The sequence below is a fragment of the Sordaria macrospora genome, chromosome 2 (assembly GCF_033870435.1).
Source record: "Sordaria macrospora chromosome 2, complete sequence".
Classification (NCBI taxonomy): Eukaryota; Fungi; Ascomycota; class Sordariomycetes; order Sordariales; family Sordariaceae; genus Sordaria; species Sordaria macrospora.
The window spans coordinates 5217867-5235227 of NC_089372.1; the positions used below are offsets into that span (position 1 = coordinate 5217867).

Here is a 17361-nt window from a genome sequence, read left to right on the forward strand (position 1 = left end):
GTTCGCGGACCTCTTTGGGTTGCATGTGAGTGATGCAACTAAAGTCATTGCGGCAGGCAGCGCATCATTCCACTACATCCCATTGGTCAATCGACTGACAACGGTATCCGCCTTTGCCCGACCAACGGTTGAGTCTATGACCCCGCCATGACTTTTCGGCAGGCACAGAGTTCCAAGTTGAAGTGCTGACGAGTTTCCGTGCCACTGAGGCCGCTCACAGTTTCGCCTGCACCACAAGTCAATCCTCAAACAACTCAGCCATCCTCAACATTATCAGTTTGCCAACGGAGACTTGTTACTCGGCCTTTTGGGCAACAGTAATCTCCTCGGGCATTATCATGGACCACTCCATAACGAGACGCAACTTCAATCACGAGTCGAAGCACATCATGTGGCTGATATGTTTCCTGAAAGTCACTGGCTGTTTGTCTTTCCATGATGGGTCCGAACTCTATCCGTAGTCCGCACTGACCAGTATCGCAGAGTAAACTAACTTCCCCTTTCGTTCAGAAGCTCATCCTCGGAATCCGGGAGTGCGAACAGAACAGACAACGGGAAACCTTCTTCACCTCTCACATTTCTCAAAGATTCCTTTTCAACTTCAAAGGTCTCGACTTTGGTGAGCTAGAATTTGGATTCGCCAACGGAGATCCGGACAGGACCCTGAGCCCGTAAGACTTGGCCGCCAATCAGATTCCTCGGTTGCTCTCTGTAAGCGCCCTCGTCCCGCGCTTGCACTCATTGCTCCATGGCCCCATGAAGACAAGACGGCGCTCTTCCCTTCCTGTCATTCTCAAGGCTCACTGATTGGATACTTCATCTTCTCCATACATTATTGAGCTTGAATTAGAAAGCAGCCCGCAACCACAGCCGCTATGGCGGACGGGCAACAAGAGGCGATCTAGGGGGCTTGCTCCCCTGCTACACTAGGGTAAAGTTGCTCAGGTACCAGTGGCACCCTTCAAAGATACAAATGAGTCTGGACGCCGAGTTGACGTCGCGTCGGATGCTCTTCTTCCTCTCGTCCCTCTCCTCCTCCGTCTTCCGACTCTGTGAATTTGTCTGAATCCTTCTTTTTACACAGGCTTCTCACCACAGCCATCACCATTATCTGCTGACAGTCTCACGAACTTCGGGAAACACAAGTGATCTGCGGTCATCTTATAAGTGCGGGGCATCCATCGAGTTACTCCAAAAGTTCCATTGACACTTCACATTGAAATTCAGCTTCAAGAAGAGGAACTCTAACCAAGCTTTTGAAGCTACCTGAGAAGAGAGTCAAGTATTCAAGAATTTGAGCAAAACAGACAATCAACATGTCTTACTACCCCCGTGAGTTTCAGACGCTCTTCGTCAGTGAGGCATGGCATAGCTGACCAGAATCCTAGCCCCTCCCGGAACATCTGGTGCTGGAGGTATGTTCCAAACTGATTTCTTAGTCCTCTGTCAAAGACATCGAGGCAGTTGAAAAGTAGATGAAATGGTTGATACTGACAAAGACAACAGCTCCTGCTCAACACAGCTATCCTCCTCCTCCCATGTCTGCTCCTCCTACCCAGACGAAGTTCTCTTACCCATCTCCTCCGACCACTCAGCAGCAAGGAAGACACTATCCTCCTCCTCCTCAGTCCGCCGGCTCGTCTGCCACGCCACCGCCCAAATCATCCACTCCTTCATACCCCTTTCCTCCTCAGCAGCAGCAACAGCAGCAGCAATATCAACAGCCACCACAACAACAGTTTTCACCACCACCGGCGGCCCAACAATATGCCGCGCCGCCGACTCAACAACAACAACAGCAGCAATATGGGCCACCACCAACCCAGCAGCAACAGGTTCAACAACCGCAGCCTCAATACGCAGCTCCTCCAGTCCAGCAGCAACATCCTCAAGCGGCCCTCCCTCTTCACATGAGGACCGACTCGAGCGCCTCTCGAACCTCCGCTCACACCCCTCCTCCTCAGCAACAGTATGCCGCTCCTCCACAATATCCTCAACAAGGCGAGCAGCAGCCCCAGGCTCAGCAGCAGGTTCAGCAGCAGGTTCAGCAACAGAAGCAGCAGCCAGCATCCCAACAGCCAGTTGGTTTGGGGTTGAGCACTGCGGCAGCGGCTGCCATTACTGGTGCGCCTGCCCCTGGACAGTTTTCGGGTGTTGGTGCGGTGTCAGATGACGTGGGAACGTTCAATGGTGGTAGTTATCGCATCAGTCATCGAGATTGCAACACCATCTTGACTGTTCAGTTGGCGGTTGGGTGCCCGTTGGATGCTAAGCCTGGTATGTTCTTTCACTGCCAGCTACCGCGGTCGCCACATAGGAGACCATCGAACTAACGAATCCTGCGTGCACAGGCACAATGATCGCCATGTCCCCCTCCGTCTCCCTCAAGGGCGCCTACAAATTCAGCATGAAGAAGCTCGTTGCCGGTGGTGAGATGGGCACCTCGACATTTACTGGTCCTGGCGAGCTGCTTTTGGGCCCCGCCATGCTGGGCGATATAACGAGTCTCCGCTTGGACGGCTCACAGACCTGGTCCGTCAGCCACGACGGATACTTGGCTTCGACGCAGCACGTTATCAAGGACTACAAGCGCCAGGGACTCGGCAAGGCCATGTTCTCTGGTGAGGGACTGTGGGTGTATAAGATCAGTGGCACTGGATTGTTGTGGTTGACTAGTTTTGGTGCTATTATTCGTAAGGACGTGAGTATTAACCCGTTGTACTAAAGGCCGGAGTGTAACCGAGCGAATTTGCTAACGGATGATACAGCTGACGGACGGCGAGAAGTACATCGTTGATAACGGTCACTTGGTTGCTTGGAACACCAAGTATATCCTGGAACGTGTTGCTTCCGGCGGTATGCTCTCTGGCTTCGCTTCTGGTGAAGGATTGGTGTGCAAGTTCACTGGTCCTGGAACGGTGTTCATCCAGACGAGGAATGCGGTATGTCAACCTCCACAAGATCCCCACTTGACACCTTTGGAAACAACATGAACTAACTTTTTGAAAGACTGCCTTCAGTGCGTTCATGAGCGGCCAGACAGTGAAGGCTTAAATATAGGTTTAGGTATGGGGAATTGTATGGGAGATTGATACCTGTGGCAATCAAACTTGGATCTGCGAGATCAGACCACTTTCTCTTCTTTTATCATATTTATCTTTGGGTTTACCAGCGGCGTCAATTTTGGTTTGGAGATTTTCATAGGGAATAGCAAAATGTCAGTTTGAGTGAACCGTTGGACGTATTCTTGCCCGGTAGATTCTTGGCCGCTTCCCTTCCGCTTGGAAGCATGGGATCATATCGCAATCTGGCATCGCGAATATGTGAGTCCGTACAGTCAGGACGAAAATAAATGGTCATTATTGGGAATACATTGCGCAAGGAAAGAAAAGTCCAAAGTGTTTGTCAACTGAAAAGGTGGTTCAGCGGACCGTCCTCACTAGGGTTAGGGTCAATGCAGTATCACGCTTGACCTTAGTGCTAAATGATGTCTGACTGGTCCGCGTTTTAATTGATTTTCCAAGAGCTGCGCGTCTCAGCAACTTTAGACGCGTCTCCCAGACCAAACCCCATCACCAGCCCACGACATCCAAACCCACAGCGTCCCAGGTCTAAGAAAGAGGCTGGAAGACAGCCACAACATAGCAAGTTTTCATCATGCTACGATCAAACGTCAGCCGGATCGACCCCAAAAGGCGTAATCTCGACCACCGCAAGAAACAGTTCGCAGAAGCCGCCTACAAGGACACCGGTTACCCCCATCGTCTCAACTTCTACTCGACCCCTCCCACAGCAGACATCACCATCGAGCAGTTTGAACAATGGGCCATTGATAGGTTACGAAGTATGTCCTTCCTACTTTCAACTCTAACTCTAGCTCTCCATCCACATGTCTCTCTAACTGTTAGCATCATCACAGTCCTCGCCGAACTCGAAGCCTGTTCCTTCCGTAACAAAACCCCCGCCGAGACAGCCTCGCACATGAAGCCTTTACTCGACAAATACCTCCCCCTCGACACCAACAGCTCCTCCTCCTCTCAGCTCTTCGCCCAGCGACAAAAGGATCACTACAGCCACTTCATCCTGCGCCTCGCATTTGCGTCTACAGAGGACCTCAGGCGGCGCTTCACCCGCGTGGAAACCATGCTTTTCCGCATGCGCCTGAACACCGACGATGGCCGCGAGCGCACGGCGTTTATCAACTCACTTAACCTCGACTGGGAGACTGTTTCCGACGATGAAAAGCGCGAGCTAGCTTCCGAACTGGCAGCGACTGCCGCCTTCAACAAAAAGGGCGGAGGAGGTGGAGGACAGTCATACGAAGAAGACCAAACGTGGTGCAAAGTCGACTGGACGCGCGTGCCCGAACTCGTCGAACAACGTCGTGTCTTTTTGCAGCAAGGGTACGCCTACGTTCCCGCGCGTGAACAACAAGCGATGGTCGTTTCGGAGTTCTCTTCCCGGTTGGAGCGACAGCTCGAACTCACTGCCCGGGCACTCCCCAGATTAGACGAGGACGACCGCCTTACCCCGATCCTGGCGCACTTGAGCAAGAACTTTATCACGCCCGACGCTTCGTATGTCGGCACTTCATCCGCTATCTCGTCAGCGGATATCTCAGCAAGAAACATCGACACGCTGGTGGCTAACCACCATTTCCCGGCTTGCATGTCGCACCTCCACCGTACACTTCGTCGCGACGCGCATTTGAAACACTACGGTCGGCTACAATACACGTTATTCCTGAAGGGAATCGGTCTCAACCTGGAAGAATGCCTTCTCTTCTGGCGCCAGAGCTTCAGCAAGATAACAGATGACACGTTCAACAAAGAGTACCGGTATAATGTCAGACATACCTACGGCGACGTCGGCGGCGATAGTAATCGGCGCGGAGGCGGTTACAGTCCATACTCTTGCCAAAAGATTCTTACCGAACACCCGCCTGGCCCCGGAGAGGCGCACGGGTGTCCGTATAGACACTTTAACATGGAGAATCTGCAGACGCTGTTGCAGCAGGGCATGGGCGTTACAGATAGGGGGGTGCTGAATGGGGTTAAGGAGGATAAGGAGAAGCAGAAGTTTCATATGGCTTGTAATCGGTATGTTTTATTTTTCTTTCCTCTCCTCTCCTTTTTTTTCTTCTTGGGGTTGAGAGATTTTGGTGATGGTGACTAACATGGAACAAAAACAGGGTCTTCGAACACCTCCACAAGGAAGAACTAAAAAAGGCCAAGGACGACGGAATCATGACTGCGGCGCAGCTGGAGACGATTGTCCATCCGAATGAGTACTTTAAGCGGAGTTATCTGCTGAAGAATATGGGGAAGATGTCGGGACAAGGGGATGTGAAGATGGAGGGTTGAAGATATTATGACCATGAGTGGTTTTCGTGGATGGATGACAAGAAAAGGGGCAAACTTATTGTCTGGCTTGGATCAAGATCTCTCCCTGTATACTGTATGCGGGCATGGGACAGGATAGGGAGGATTCTTATGGCTTTTATTCTTGTTCTTCTTCTGGCGTTCAGGCGACATAGCGAGGGCTGTATATAACACTTGTGTAAATGCAACGAAGATGTGTAAAAAAATATTTATTGCTTCGATGAACGTATGTATTAACTGCGCTTAATGGACATGATCAACTTCTTGTAGTTCTAACATGACACCCCATGAAGAGATACAATCATACCCGTTGACCGTGTTGGATTTCCAGCACTGACGATGAGCACAGGAAGCACCACATGAATACCCAGAAGCCAACTTCAACGCGCCTTCCTTACCCAACCACACCAACGTCCCAAAAACAAGAAGGAAAGAACAACCCAGAAGCCAAAGGCCAAAAAAGAGGACATACAACACCAGGTTATTCACCGGTCGTCACCGAACCGACTACTGGCCTGGCGGTCACTGGCTTATCGATCGGCGAGCTGACGGGATCCCGAGTTTTCCCAAAGTGCCTATGGTCGTATGTATTATGTCGTTGTCGTGTTGTCGTTGTCGTGGATGTGTTTGGTCAAAGGGGGATGGGTGCTTATATACCTACCATAGATATGCCCTGGAGTGTGAGATATCTGAAGGGACGGATAAATACCGGAGTGAGCTGGTGTTATCTTCGCTCGCCTGTTGACAACCTCGGGCTACAGGAATAGGAGCAACACCACTAGAAGTATCAAGAGAATCGACAGGACAATCACATTGAATAGCAAGAGGAACGCAAAAGGTAATGTAGAATGGGTATCAGTTGTTTTGTTATTCTTCTACTACTGCGGCAAAGGCTTCCTGAAGCGACCCTGCAACCAGCAGCGGTACATCTTGAGCTTCTTTGCGCGGTTGACGAGCAATCTACGATCGACACCAAGGTCCTCAATCACGAAGCGGATATCAGGCTCAGACGCGTCCTCGACCTCGCTGTCCTTGGTGAACAGCTTGCCAGACCAGATATCGGCCAGCTCGTCCTTCTCAAAGAAGTAGACGCGGGTGCCGTCACCACGAATGTAGAAGTTCTCGTCAAGGTAACGACCCTTCTTGAAGCGGACCTGGGCCAGGTCTCCTCTTCCATAGTCACGGAAGCACACTTCACCGCCGGGCTTGAGCACGCGGTACACATTCTCGACGGCCTTCTTCCACTGCAACGGGGACAATGCAGAGAAGATGAACACCATGAGGGCGACGTCGACCGAGTTCTCCCCGAGGTGAGGGGGCAGCTCGTCGCCGGCCACATCCCACACGTCGGCCTGCATCTGGTCTGTGTTGTAGGCCTCGTGCGAGCGCATCACCTCGACGGCCTTCTTGGAGAAATCACAGGCGTGGATCTTTAGCTCGGGGTTCTTGTTCTTGGACAGGATGGGGAAGGCCGTGTTGCCCGCGCCGGCTCCTATTTCGAGGAGGGTGCAGGGACCATATCCCTCAGAAGCGACCTTGTCCAGGATGGGAAACTCCTGCTGAAGCCACTTGCGATCCTTGAAGAAGTTGGCGGTGTTGTTCTTGTAGAACTGGTTCCACCACTTTGCAGGGTCCGAGTTGAACCGATCTGTATTGTGGCAAGTTGAGTTAGCAGACTGCTCCAATGTCTGAATGACAGCAACTTGTTGTGTTAAAGAAACCCAATGGTAAGGGCAACAGTCAGATGGGAGCGAAAGACTATATATGCTACAGTTGTCTTCATAAAATATTCAGATGAACTATGCTATGATTGTAAATCATCACGGAAGCCCAAGAGAGAGAAGGTGCAATTGGGATGAACCCCTCTCTCTTAGTGTGAACCATTGGGGAGGAACAAAATATGGATGGTAAACTTACGCTTGTCAAAGTCCGAGACGGGCGCATTGCGCTGCATCTCGTACTGCTGTTCAGCATACTCCTTGTATGCGTCATCAGTCTCGACATGGTCCCACGCGTTGAACTCAAAGACGTCGTCCTGCTCCTGCAGGTAGCGAGATCCGAACTGAAACGGGTCGCTGCGCTTTTGGTTGAACTGGGGATCGTGGGACCGATGGGGAGCCTGCTGGTCCTCTTGCTGCTGCTCAAGCTGCTGCTGCTGGTTCTCCTCGGCTATTTCGAGCTTGGAGATCTGGGCAGTGAGCTGTTGCTCGGGCTGCTGTTGTTGTTGCTCATCGGCGACAACCTGTGCCTCTGAAGAAGCGACAGGAGCGACGACGCCATTCGATGCCATGGCGAAGGACAATGATGTTGGAGGATCCTGGTTAGTGCACTGGTAAAAAGATGCAGCTAACAATCACCACTCGTCATTGAATGGCACTGGCTTTGTTGTAAGGTTGGTGCAGCATATCGTGCTGGTTCTCGAACCGCGGAAGGAACGAAGAATGAAGAGGAGGAGAGGAGGAGAAAAGATTTGCAAATTTCAAAACGCCAAAAAGTACAAAAATGGTCCAGAGCCTGTGGGGCCAATTGGGGCTGCGCGGGGTCCACCCAACTTTGCACATGGCGGGTACGGGCACTGATTCAGTGCCCTATCCTTATCTACCCTAACCCTTGAATGACCGTGGGGAGTATCACATCAAGAAGCTGTCCTTCACTTGCCTGTCTGGATTGGAGTGAACTGATGGTCGAATGCTTGGAAGTGATTTAAAATATGACCTTGAATTTTCTATTTAGCTGGAAATGCGATGGCCAACGATGATGAGGGGGACCGAGGACCAAGTGCGTGAGCTAGGCATAATCCCTCGTTCCTTCCTCAACTAAAGCATCCAAGCTTCGCGTCCCAACTCCCACGGCAGCTGCCAGCCCCAGCGGTGGTGCGTTCAAATTAGTCGTCGATGAACTTTTTGGTGTACTTATTCGACTTCATTTGCAAACTACTGAACATTCTATCTAGTTGAGTAGTCGCAAATCCTAAGCAGCCTCCTTGCCCTTGCCTGCCGCGCGCTCCTCCCTCTTCTTCTCAATCTTCTCAAGCTCCATATCGATCCTCTTGAAGCTCCAGCTCTTCCAGAAGGGGGGATACAAGAACGGCCTAAGGTCGAATCTGTTGTCGTCCGGTGCTACGATATGTCAGCCTTGGTTTCTTCCACATTCGGACCATGGGGTCAACTTACAGTAATCGTTGCAATGTAAAGCAGGAGTAAGGGTAGTCATCTTGTGCCTATTAATGGCATAGAAGTGGAAAAACCTCTTGACCTTCTCGGCAACCTGTCTCGGAGTATAGAAAGGCGCCTCGTCACCCTCGACCTTCTCACGGTCCGCACTCCAGTCGTGGACAAGACGCTGGAACATGGCATAGGGACCAAGCTTGTTCAGCTTCCGAAGACGGCCGAAGACTGTTAGCTCGGCGTAGGTCATTCCCATGTCGGCCTCGTCGCTTTGGACGTATTCTTGGGTGATGGGCTCCTGTAATACAAGGTGTGGTTAGCATTGGAGTTCAAGTTTGGAGTGCCGAGCAAATCGAAGATCTGAAATTACTTACCAGCTCAGCAGTAGGAACAGCCGTCAAGAAACCGTGCAAGCAAGGAAGGTCAAACTCCTTTTCGGCCCAGGCAATGAAGCGCTTCAAGTCTGCCTTGTCGATTGACCCAATGGGGTTGATGTCGGCACTAGAGCAGTCATATTTGGTCAAGTAACCACGAAGACTCTGTCACAAGGATCAGTATATGTTAACTCGCATATTCGATGGACGTGCCGGACTTACCTCGCCAACGTTAGCACTTCCAAGAACCAACAGACTTCCACCACCGGGCCTGCCACGAGCAGTGGGGAGAATCTGGCCAAATTCCTATATGATATTGTCAGTATACCTCTATGCTTGTCACTGGAGCTGGGCGAAGGACATACATAAGCGGTAACCATCCTAATACGAGCCTGCAAGCACTGCAACGTCAAGTTCTCCTGAACCGTACCGCCATGAACCTTGAACTTGGGATCAAAGCCCGTCGTCTGGACAATAAGCTTCTTCTGCGCCTCATACGCCTCGTCTATGTCGAGGTTAACATGGTAGCTACCGATGGCCTCGGAAAGCTCCTTGGCACGTCCACGGGTTTCAGCAGAGCTCTGCTTGCTCATGCCCATGTAGATGGTGGTGAAAACCTGGTTGCAGAGCTCCTGGGGAGTCTTGGGAAGTTCGCCTTCCTTGCCGTACTTGCAGATGCGCTTGACATCCTCAATGACTTGCTGGTTGCCGTCTTCGATGGCTTGGATGACGATGCGGCACATGGAGAAGACGAGGGTCGCCGTGGCGCAAGAGTCGATACCTCCGCTTAGGGGAACCAAGTAACCAGCTGTTCCAGATCTTCGGAGGTAATCCCAGAGATAGCAGCCACCGCAGAGAGCAATCTCTTCCTCGACTGAGTGATACCTCGGCGGCCTGGGAAGGGTGGGCTTCTTCCAAATGTCGGTATCCTCATCCTCAGGGCTGAGCTCGAACGAGGTCTGGATCCGCTGGTACTTGGCATTCGAAGTGGCTGCTTGCAAACCACGCGAGATGGAAGACCTGTATGCTCTGACTTCCTCCAGATCGACAGTGGCAGTGACCACTTCGACATCGTTGAGACTGAATTGCGAGCCCTGGGCGACGATTTCACCGTTAACGATAATCATGGCGCAGCCGTCAAAGTAGAGACGTTCACCGTCACAGCCTTGTTGGTTGGCATAGAGGTAAACACCACCTGACTTGCGAGTTGCCTCCATGATAAGCTTGAGGCGGACATCGAGTTTCTGCAGGGTGAAGTGGGAGCCACTGCTGTTGGTAATAATCTCAACACCGTCAAGAGCCATGTCGATGTGAGGAGCCTTGGGGGTAAAGAGCTCTTCGCAGGTTTCAGCTCCAAAAGCTGTCTCGGGGGTGGAGATGACGGCATCTCCGAAGAGAACGTGGGTCTCGCCTTGGGTTTCCTGGAGGATCTTGGGGAGGTGGAACAGTTCGGTTTCTCTGGGACGCATCCATGGGGTGAAGTGTCTCATCTCTCTGTAGTTTCCATCGTTGGCAAGCCACATCTTGGGTCTCTGTTATGGTCGTTAGCAAGCAGTAAGCGGTATGAAAATCATGGGTATACTTACAATCAACAGGATCTTGCCGTTGAGCAGGATGGCCCGGGCATTATATCTGATGTTCCTGTGAAGGATCGGAAGACCGACGTCGATAAGGATGTCATGGCAGCTCTCATCCTCCAGGAGCTTGCGGAGCATCTCCAGACTGTGGGTGTAGACATCGAGCTCGTGGAAGTGATCCAAACTCGAGTAACCGCATATCTCCAACTCAGGACCGACACGAAGTCTAGCACCGGCCTTCTTGGCGAGATGAATACTCTCGACGATGCGCTGAAGGTTTCCCTCCCACTGTTTGTTTGAGTTAGGATTGCCCTGTAGATATATGGAATTTCAAGTGCTTAACTTACATCCAGAACCCATTGGTTCAGACTGCAGGTCGCAACCGTCACCAGGTGACCTCCCATTTTTGAAGACGGATCGGTTCTGCTGTCGACAACAATGTGTAAGAGAAGAACCTCAAAGTGAGGGGTTGCAGAAGGTAGATGACGACTGGAAGTGCAGGGCAGCCGGGTTGAGTCATAAAGCCCTCGGCGATGGTGTTCCTGCAAAGAAAATGGTGGACTTACCTGAAAGAGGACCTAAGGACCCAAGACCAGCTGGTTTACCAAAGTATCACGGCCCGTCCCTTCTGAGGTTCGGATGACGTTCTTGATGAGGGCCGTGAACGGGGACGACTGGGGTCTCAGTGGAAGATGGGACGGATCCGCATCACAGCCTGTCCGTTGTTAGTAACCGGAAAAGATTCGGCATCATAGCGTCTCTTATCACCATCAACCTTTCTTCGCTAAGTACCGTACGGGAATGCTCTCTGTTTGACAGTTTACATTCCCAAAGTTATTACATATTCTTCATTCGCTCTGGTATCATAACGATCTCGCCGTAATCAACTCCAATCCCAAGTTGAGGTCCACTCGTAGATCAGGTACCCCGCAAAGGTGCTATGTTTGGCTAAATACATGGTTTGAATAGCAAACTCCCAACGTTGGACAACCCCGAGATAACATTCCACCGCCACGTGCATTCTCATGCAGCGGCATTACAGCGCGTACTCAGGCACGGTATGAGCACAGTTGAAATAGCAATATTGTAACCCCGACCTCGGGACGAATTCCCCGAATTGCGACGGGAATGGCTTCAAAAAGTTCCCAGCTTTGTTTATTCCGGCGCATTCGGGTACGCCCAGTCGCCACCCTTCCACAACCTCCACGAACCTCCTCATCCTTCTCTTCTCCCTAATTACTTCAAGCTCCACAGAAGCCCGTCTCGAAAACCGCAACAATCAACCTCCACCACTCCGTTTGCACTCCGAACCGTAACACCCTCCCGAACTGCAAATCACCGCGGCGCAAACCAACTACCTCGACCGTTCGAACCTCTACCTCCTTCATAGTCCCCCGGACTATCCCTCGACAAAATGCCACCACGACCAACCCTCCTCGTCCCTCCAAGCGCAACCCGTCGCCTTCTCATACCCCGAACGAGCGCCGTCCGATCTCTTTCCTCCCTCACCACCACAACCAACAACTCTTTCAACAACAAACCCACACCCTCACACACGCGCCGGCCACCACTTACCACCACCACCACAACTACGACCACCCGCCCTTACTCCTCCTGGCTCCTCTCCGCCGTATCCTCCGCCGCCTCAGCCCTCAACAATGCCTCTCCCAACGGAAACAAAGGCGCGCCAGAAACCGTCCTCCGCGCCCGCCGCATCCTCCCTTACCCGCCTTCGCACCTCTACAATTTGATCGCGGACGTTTCTTGCTACGATCAGTTTTTGCCGCATTGTAGTCGGAGTGTGGTTACTGCGTGGGCTACTGCTCCAGAGTCAATACCTGCAGCCGGTCACGAGGGGGGACAAACGGGGGAGGGGGTAACAGCGGGGAAGAAACAGAAATGGCCATCCCGCGGTGACCTAACAGTAGGTTGGGGCCCTTTCACAGAATCCTACTCTTCCCGAGTATACTGCGTACCAGACGACGGCTCCGGACAAGGTATGGGGATCGTAGAAGCAGTCAGCGGTAATGCCAGCACTACCATCCCGTCTTCTGTCCTCCAGAGGTTCGGCTACTCCTCTTCTTCGACTTCAGATACGGAGAAGATGGAAGGGCTGTTTGAGAGTTTGGTCACGAGGTGGACTGTTAGGTCTGTGTCGGCCCCGGGAGGGATAAAAAACCAAGAGGGAGGAGATAAGTGGACGGAGGTGGCCCTGAGTGTCAGGTTCAAGTTTGCGAATCCCGCGCTGGGGCTTGCGGTTGGACAGTTGGCGGGGCAGAAGGTGGATGAGATGGTGGAGGCTTTTGAGGAGAGGGCTAGGAGGACTTGGAGGAGGTGATACCAACCTGGCTAGTGAGAAGGGATGGAGAGAGGGAGAGATTAAGGGGTTGGTGGTGAAGTGCCTGCCTGCCTGCCTGAGGAGTTACCGGTGACAGGAAACTATATATCGGGTGATAGGGCACGGTAGTAGCCGACTGGCCCCTTGGAGTTCTGACCTACACTGGAGGAGGAGTTTGGGTTAAGAGGAATAGATTAGACCAGACTAGAAGGATGGCTTCGCGGCATTCATTGCTTTCGTCATATAGCCTTGTATTATCATTATTTGGGATTACATAGATAGATGGGCATCGTCACCAACAAATCTAACAGCAGGAGAAAAGGGTCATCATGCACGCAGCTTCATAACCATTAATTAAGTTCATCCCTTGTGCTCTTTTTCATCCGTTCTACCCTCTATCTTGTCTTAAAACCTATGGCTCACCAGCTTCAACTCCCTCTCCATTTCCAGCCCCAGCCCCCGTCTCATCATCATCAAGCTGTATAATTCTCTTCGGCTTCTTCTTCTTAACCGTCCCTTCCTTGTCCTTCTTTTTCTTCTTAACCGCCACCGCATCACCCTCTCCACCAACTGGTCCTCCTTCTACCGCCACATCTTCTTGACTTCCCTCTGTCGCCTTCTTCTTCTTCTTGACCTTCTTCTCCTTTTCGTCATCTGCCCCATCACCCCCTTCAACCTTCGCCTTGGCCTTCTTTCCCTTCTTCCCTTCTTTCTCGCCATCCTTATCCTTCTTCTTCTTCTTACTCTTCACCACTACCCCCTCCATCGGGACACCCTGAGCGACTTGTATCCTCTCGTTAGCCCTCTGCATTTCCAGTCTTAGTCGTTGGACTTCCTTCATGGCCTTTGCCATTTCCTCATCGGTCTCCGCCAGCTTCTCGTGCGGCAAGGTACCTGGATCGTCAGACTGGCTGGCTTCGAGGCTGAGGTTGCGCAAGTGGCTCGAGTCAACCTGCAAAAGGGATTGCTTAAGCTTCTTTGCTGCACGAGATTTGGCGCTGGCGCTGGGAGGATCGGGGTCGGAGTCGTGTTGACTTCCGGTTCGCGGGGTGGAAGGACGGCTGCCGACCAGCGTCTCGTCTGCTGCGACAACGATTTGTGGACGTGATTTGGGTGCTTTGGGTTGCTGGTATGATCCGGGAGCGCCGACGCCGGAGGAACTGATGGCGCCAAGGTCGAGCTTCATGATAGGAATGGAGTCGATATCGAGGTCCGGACCATTTTCGTTTTGCAGGATGTTGTGTATTGGAGTGGAAGTGCCTTGTGAGCGAGAGGGACTGCCTAGGCCGCCTATGTAAAAGGGGTCGTCGCGGTTACGCTCTGCCCGTTCGGCCTTCCGACGGGCAATGATGTCGGCGTCGAGGTAGCTATCCTCCGTCGCTTGCTGGTAGGAACCGGAGGATGCTGTCTCGGGTGCATCCCTTAGTCTGTTGATTGCTGGCTCGCTGGATATGCTGGTTGGGGCGGCCTTTTCGTTGTAGTAAGCCGCGAACTCATCGTCTTCCTGGATGGGAAGCATCAACGAGTCTGCTTGTGCCAGCAGACTGCCGAGGTTGGGATGAATAGGTTCGTCCAAGTCCAGGCCCTCCGGCATTGGGACGTTCAGCTGAGCGCCAACTGCAACGGAGTTTAACTCCCAACCTTGGAAGAGAGATGGTATCGCTTGTGTGAGAAGGAGTGGTGGGTCTTGTTGCAGTTCGTCCGTTGATGGCGCTTGTGCCGATGCTGCCTCGGCCGTGAGCTTCAGGAGCTCGGTAAACTCCACCGCCCGTTCCTGGACCTCAAGAGATGGATGGGTGATTAGGGGCTCATAAGTATGAATGACCCGCGCCATGAGTAGTGATACCATCGACTTTCGTTCTGCTGTCCAGTATGTTTGGTCGTTTCCAGCAATGAGCGCGAACAACTTCATGGAGGCCTGCAAGCAGGTTGCGAGAACCTCTGGAGGTCTGATGCGCGGTATTAACTGTAATAAGTGATTGAGTGTGTCGCTTGGGTTTGATAGCTGATATGCGTATTCTCCGGCGATCCAAGCAACAGGCTTAAGTGAGCCTGATGTCACCTGATGGGAAGTTGATTCCATCGTCAACTTTGCGATAATAAGTTCGGCAGCTCGGACAGCGGCAACTCTCACGGCCTTCACCTTGACAGCCACATTTCTGAGCTCATTACCGATGCTCTCCGAGATGTCGGCTGTGGCAGATTTCGCTCCCAGTGCTATACCGTCCAAGTCAATCTCCTTACGAGACGCAGGAGCAATCCGGATGAGCTGTGTTAGTACGTCAATGTACCAGTCAAAGTCGACCACACTGGAGTAGTTGTTTTGCGAGCACATCTTCAGGATCCTGCCAATAACGTCGATCTGATAGTCTTCGGGGAGAGGAGGGGCCTCATCTCTCTTCCGAGACCGCCGTTCAGCGCCCATTTCTTCGCTCGAGTCGGTTGACAGATCGTCTAACTGGTCATTGTTCGAGCTGGAAGATGTCTTGAGCTGCCTCATAAGCCGGCTGACAATGGACATCAGGTTATCGCTGCTGACCATCCCTTGTACCAGGTCAAGGGCCTTTATCCTAATGGTAATATCTTCGCTGTCGATGCACTCCATAATCACGTCCTCTTGTTGGGCAACAAGGAACGGGTGTGTGACCACGATCCGGTTAAAGGCCAAAAGAGCCACATATTTTACTAGACGCAAGACAGGTTAGAGTCGCATTACAACCATTCAGAGAAGTGTACTCACAATTTGCATCGCCATTGAAAGTGATCATGCCACGAAGCTTTGAAACACAAAGGCTGGCAATTTCCTCCCTTCCGTCGTCTTCCGAATCTCCGAGAATTCCCCCTTGGATGATACCGTTGATGCACTCGTATAACAAAGACATTGCTGGCGTTGTTCGGATCAGATCGGTTAAGGGCGGCAGAAGCTTACGAACGAGACGCGGTTCTAGAGGGGTGAGGGTTGCAAACTACGCAAATTAGCAAAGAGACTTTGGGTTTAAAGGCTGGGTTTCCTCCTACCAGTTTGATCAACTTTATCGCCATCCAGTTGTTACCCCCATCAACCAATAGTTCGAACAGGCGCGGAGCCAAAGGCAAGAAATCCTGGGGCCTCCGCCAGCCTAGTTCACACACCACGTTCACAATCGCCGCTGTAACGCTCGGGTCCTCGTTCTTATCCATAAGTCGCTCCTTGATTTTGGGCCATGCTGCTCGGAGTGTCTCTGGGTATACCAAGGCTAGCCTGTATAGTGTAACGATGGTCTTCTTCCTGATAGCCGCATGCGAGTGGCTAAGGCGCGGTAGCAGATCTGCTAGTACGGAGAGGGCGAGAGATGGCGTTATAATATGTGGAAGCGCCGCAATCGGGAGCGAAATGACTATTGGAGAGGAGGCCGAGAGGTCCTTCTTGAGGAGGTTGGTGGCTAGCATGAGCACTTCGGTATCGGTCTTGAAGCTCTGGACGGCGCCGAGATATCCAACGCGCTTCTGGTGGTATTTAGGCGAGGACATGACCTCGAGGACGTGGAAGGAGGCCCAGGACATGTCATGGCCGTTCATCTCTAGGTATATGATCTTGAGTAGGGCCGTGGCCTTGACATCTTTGCGTAGCTGTTAGTGAAAGTGATGGGCGCAAAACACAGAAGTGAACCGAAGAGAGACGAACCCATATCCTGGCTTTTAATCTCGGAACGACATTCTTTCAGACAGTTCTGGATGTACTCCTTTTCGTTTCCCTTGTGGTTACGCAGACCTCGGATGAGGTCGTACAGTGACTTTTCGAACCTAAGGGGCATCAGCTAAGTCGATTCGTGTAGACGGAAGCTGGAGCTTGACGCACATGGTTGCGGTTGTAGTGGTCAACTGCTGATGTTCCAGATGTTGTAGGTATGATATGGTAGTTCCAGGTCGGACACTGGCGGCGCAACCGATGGTTGGGCTTGGTCTTCGGAGCTTGGTTCGTGTCGTATTCGGTGACAAGAGTAGAAGGTTGAGGGGCGCGTAAAATGGTTTGTGGTTCGAGAGTGTGTAGACGCGAATCGACCTGGAAGTCTAGTATAGGCTGGAGATACGGCGAGGCGACGGCGACGAGGTGTTGTGGTGTTTGGACTGAATCGCAACTCGACGCATCTTGCTGCGGCCGTACTTGAGAGGGGAAGCTTGGAGATGTGGTGTCGGCGCACCCGGGTCGAGTGTTGTCTATGCGCTTCTCGTCTTGACGCCGTGGGGTTTACTTGTCATCGAAACACGGTTGCTGGATCTTCGTTTGGAGTTCAGTTCTGGAAGACGGGAAGCCAGGTTCCCAGTGTGGCACCCTTCCCCGTCGTGGTCGTGCTGTCTCACGTCACTGGCGGAATCGACCTCTGCCTGCCCGCGCTGGGAGGAGTCAAGTTGGTGGAGCTGAAGGACGGATCGTACAGTATGCGCCTGCCCTCTGATACCCCAGACGCACTGTCCTTTTAGCTGCTTTGCCGCTGAAAAAGCAGCTGCGGCACAGTGCGACCTTGTGTAAGAAGCTCCATGCTT

The 17361-nt window shown here is 52.2% G+C and overlaps 6 protein-coding genes across 6 annotated transcripts; 3 read left to right on the forward strand and 3 right to left on the reverse strand.

The window, feature by feature from the left end:
- Positions 1-3: 3 nt before the first annotated feature.
- SMAC4_08357 (uncharacterized protein) lies at positions 4-3504 on the forward strand. Its single transcript, XM_066090788.1, has 7 exons — positions 4-423; positions 484-1332; positions 1389-1415; positions 1507-2277; positions 2352-2701; positions 2769-2942; positions 3010-3504. Exons 2-7 carry the CDS (start codon positions 1317-1319, stop codon positions 3052-3054), a joined length of 1383 nt encoding a protein of 460 aa, XP_065946255.1. The 5' UTR covers positions 4-423; positions 484-1316; the 3' UTR covers positions 3055-3504.
- Positions 3505-3526: 22 nt separating this feature from the next.
- Positions 3527-5571, forward strand: SMAC4_08356 (uncharacterized protein). Its single transcript, XM_066090787.1, has 3 exons — positions 3527-3844; positions 3920-5099; positions 5192-5571. Exons 1-3 carry the CDS (start codon positions 3658-3660, stop codon positions 5361-5363), a joined length of 1539 nt encoding a protein of 512 aa, XP_065946256.1. The 5' UTR covers positions 3527-3657; the 3' UTR covers positions 5364-5571.
- A 584-nt stretch (positions 5572-6155) lies between these two features.
- SMAC4_08355 (uncharacterized protein) lies at positions 6156-7860 on the reverse strand. The gene is made up of 2 exons (XM_003347337.2): positions 7299-7860; positions 6156-7029 (listed from the first exon to the last, which is right to left on the reverse strand). The coding sequence occupies exons 1-2, from the start codon at positions 7669-7671 to the stop codon at positions 6260-6262; spliced, it is 1143 nt and encodes a 380-aa protein (XP_003347385.2). The 5' UTR covers positions 7672-7860; the 3' UTR covers positions 6156-6259.
- Positions 7861-8074: 214 nt separating this feature from the next.
- SMAC4_08354 (uncharacterized protein) lies at positions 8075-11426 on the reverse strand. The gene is made up of 8 exons (XM_066090786.1): positions 11066-11426; positions 10847-10922; positions 10509-10787; positions 9288-10454; positions 9145-9228; positions 8923-9087; positions 8555-8846; positions 8075-8500 (listed from the first exon to the last, which is right to left on the reverse strand). Exons 2-8 carry the CDS (start codon positions 10901-10903, stop codon positions 8352-8354), a joined length of 2193 nt encoding a protein of 730 aa, XP_065946257.1. The 5' UTR covers positions 10904-10922; positions 11066-11426; the 3' UTR covers positions 8075-8351.
- A 225-nt stretch (positions 11427-11651) lies between these two features.
- SMAC4_08353 (uncharacterized protein) lies at positions 11652-12849 on the forward strand. Its single transcript, XM_003347335.2, has one exon. The coding sequence runs from the start codon at positions 11914-11916 to the stop codon at positions 12835-12837; it is 924 nt and encodes a 307-aa protein (XP_003347383.1). The 5' UTR covers positions 11652-11913; the 3' UTR covers positions 12838-12849.
- A 202-nt stretch (positions 12850-13051) lies between these two features.
- Positions 13052-17318, reverse strand: SMAC4_08352 (uncharacterized protein). Its single transcript, XM_003347334.2, has 5 exons — positions 16676-17318; positions 16502-16620; positions 15856-16436; positions 15578-15803; positions 13052-15522 (listed from the first exon to the last, which is right to left on the reverse strand). Coding segments are annotated over exons 1-5 (3201 nt in total). The 5' UTR covers positions 16678-17318; the 3' UTR covers positions 13052-13249.
- Between the last annotated feature and the right edge of the window lie 43 nt (positions 17319-17361).

What these genes read in the sequence shown, in the direction of transcription:
- SMAC4_08357 (XM_066090788.1), top strand. An exon ending in CGGAACATCTGGTGCTGGAG is followed by an intron (nt 1,416 to 1,506) that starts GTATGTTCCAAA and finishes CAAAGACAACAG; the next exon opens with CTCCTGCTCAACACAGCTAT. An exon ending in TCATCCAGACGAGGAATGCG is followed by an intron (nt 2,943 to 3,009) that starts GTATGTCAACCT and finishes ACTTTTTGAAAG; the next exon opens with ACTGCCTTCAGTGCGTTCAT.
- SMAC4_08353 (XM_003347335.2), top strand. Translation starts at nt 11,914, where the DNA reads ATGCCACCACGACCAACCCTCCTCGTCCCTCCAAGCGCAACCCGTCGC.
- SMAC4_08355 (XM_003347337.2), bottom strand. Translation starts at nt 7,671, where the DNA reads ATGGCATCGAATGGCGTCGTCGCTCCTGTCGCTTCTTCAGAGGCACAG. An exon ending in CGTCTCGGACTTTGACAAGC is followed by an intron (nt 7,030 to 7,298) that starts GTAAGTTTACCA and finishes GCCACAATACAG; the next exon opens with ATCGGTTCAACTCGGACCCT.
- SMAC4_08352 (XM_003347334.2), bottom strand. An exon ending in GATTAAAAGCCAGGATATGG is followed by an intron (nt 16,437 to 16,501) that starts GTTCGTCTCTCT and finishes AGCTACGCAAAG; the next exon opens with ATGTCAAGGCCACGGCCCTA. An exon ending in TTTCAATGGCGATGCAAATT is followed by an intron (nt 15,523 to 15,577) that starts GTGAGTACACTT and finishes TCTTGCGTCTAG; the next exon opens with TAAAATATGTGGCTCTTTTG.
- SMAC4_08354 (XM_066090786.1), bottom strand. Translation starts at nt 10,903, where the DNA reads ATGGGAGGTCACCTGGTGACGGTTGCGACCTGCAGTCTGAACCAATGG. An exon ending in TGAACCAATGGGTTCTGGAT is followed by an intron (nt 10,788 to 10,846) that starts GTAAGTTAAGCA and finishes TCAAACAAACAG; the next exon opens with TGGGAGGGAAACCTTCAGCG. An exon ending in CTGTTCCTACTGCTGAGCTG is followed by an intron (nt 8,847 to 8,922) that starts GTAAGTAATTTC and finishes CTTGTATTACAG; the next exon opens with GAGCCCATCACCCAAGAATA.
- SMAC4_08356 (XM_066090787.1), top strand. Translation starts at nt 3,658, where the DNA reads ATGCTACGATCAAACGTCAGCCGGATCGACCCCAAAAGGCGTAATCTC. An exon ending in GGCCATTGATAGGTTACGAA is followed by an intron (nt 3,845 to 3,919) that starts GTATGTCCTTCC and finishes GCATCATCACAG; the next exon opens with TCCTCGCCGAACTCGAAGCC. An exon ending in TTTCATATGGCTTGTAATCG is followed by an intron (nt 5,100 to 5,191) that starts GTATGTTTTATT and finishes GAACAAAAACAG; the next exon opens with GGTCTTCGAACACCTCCACA.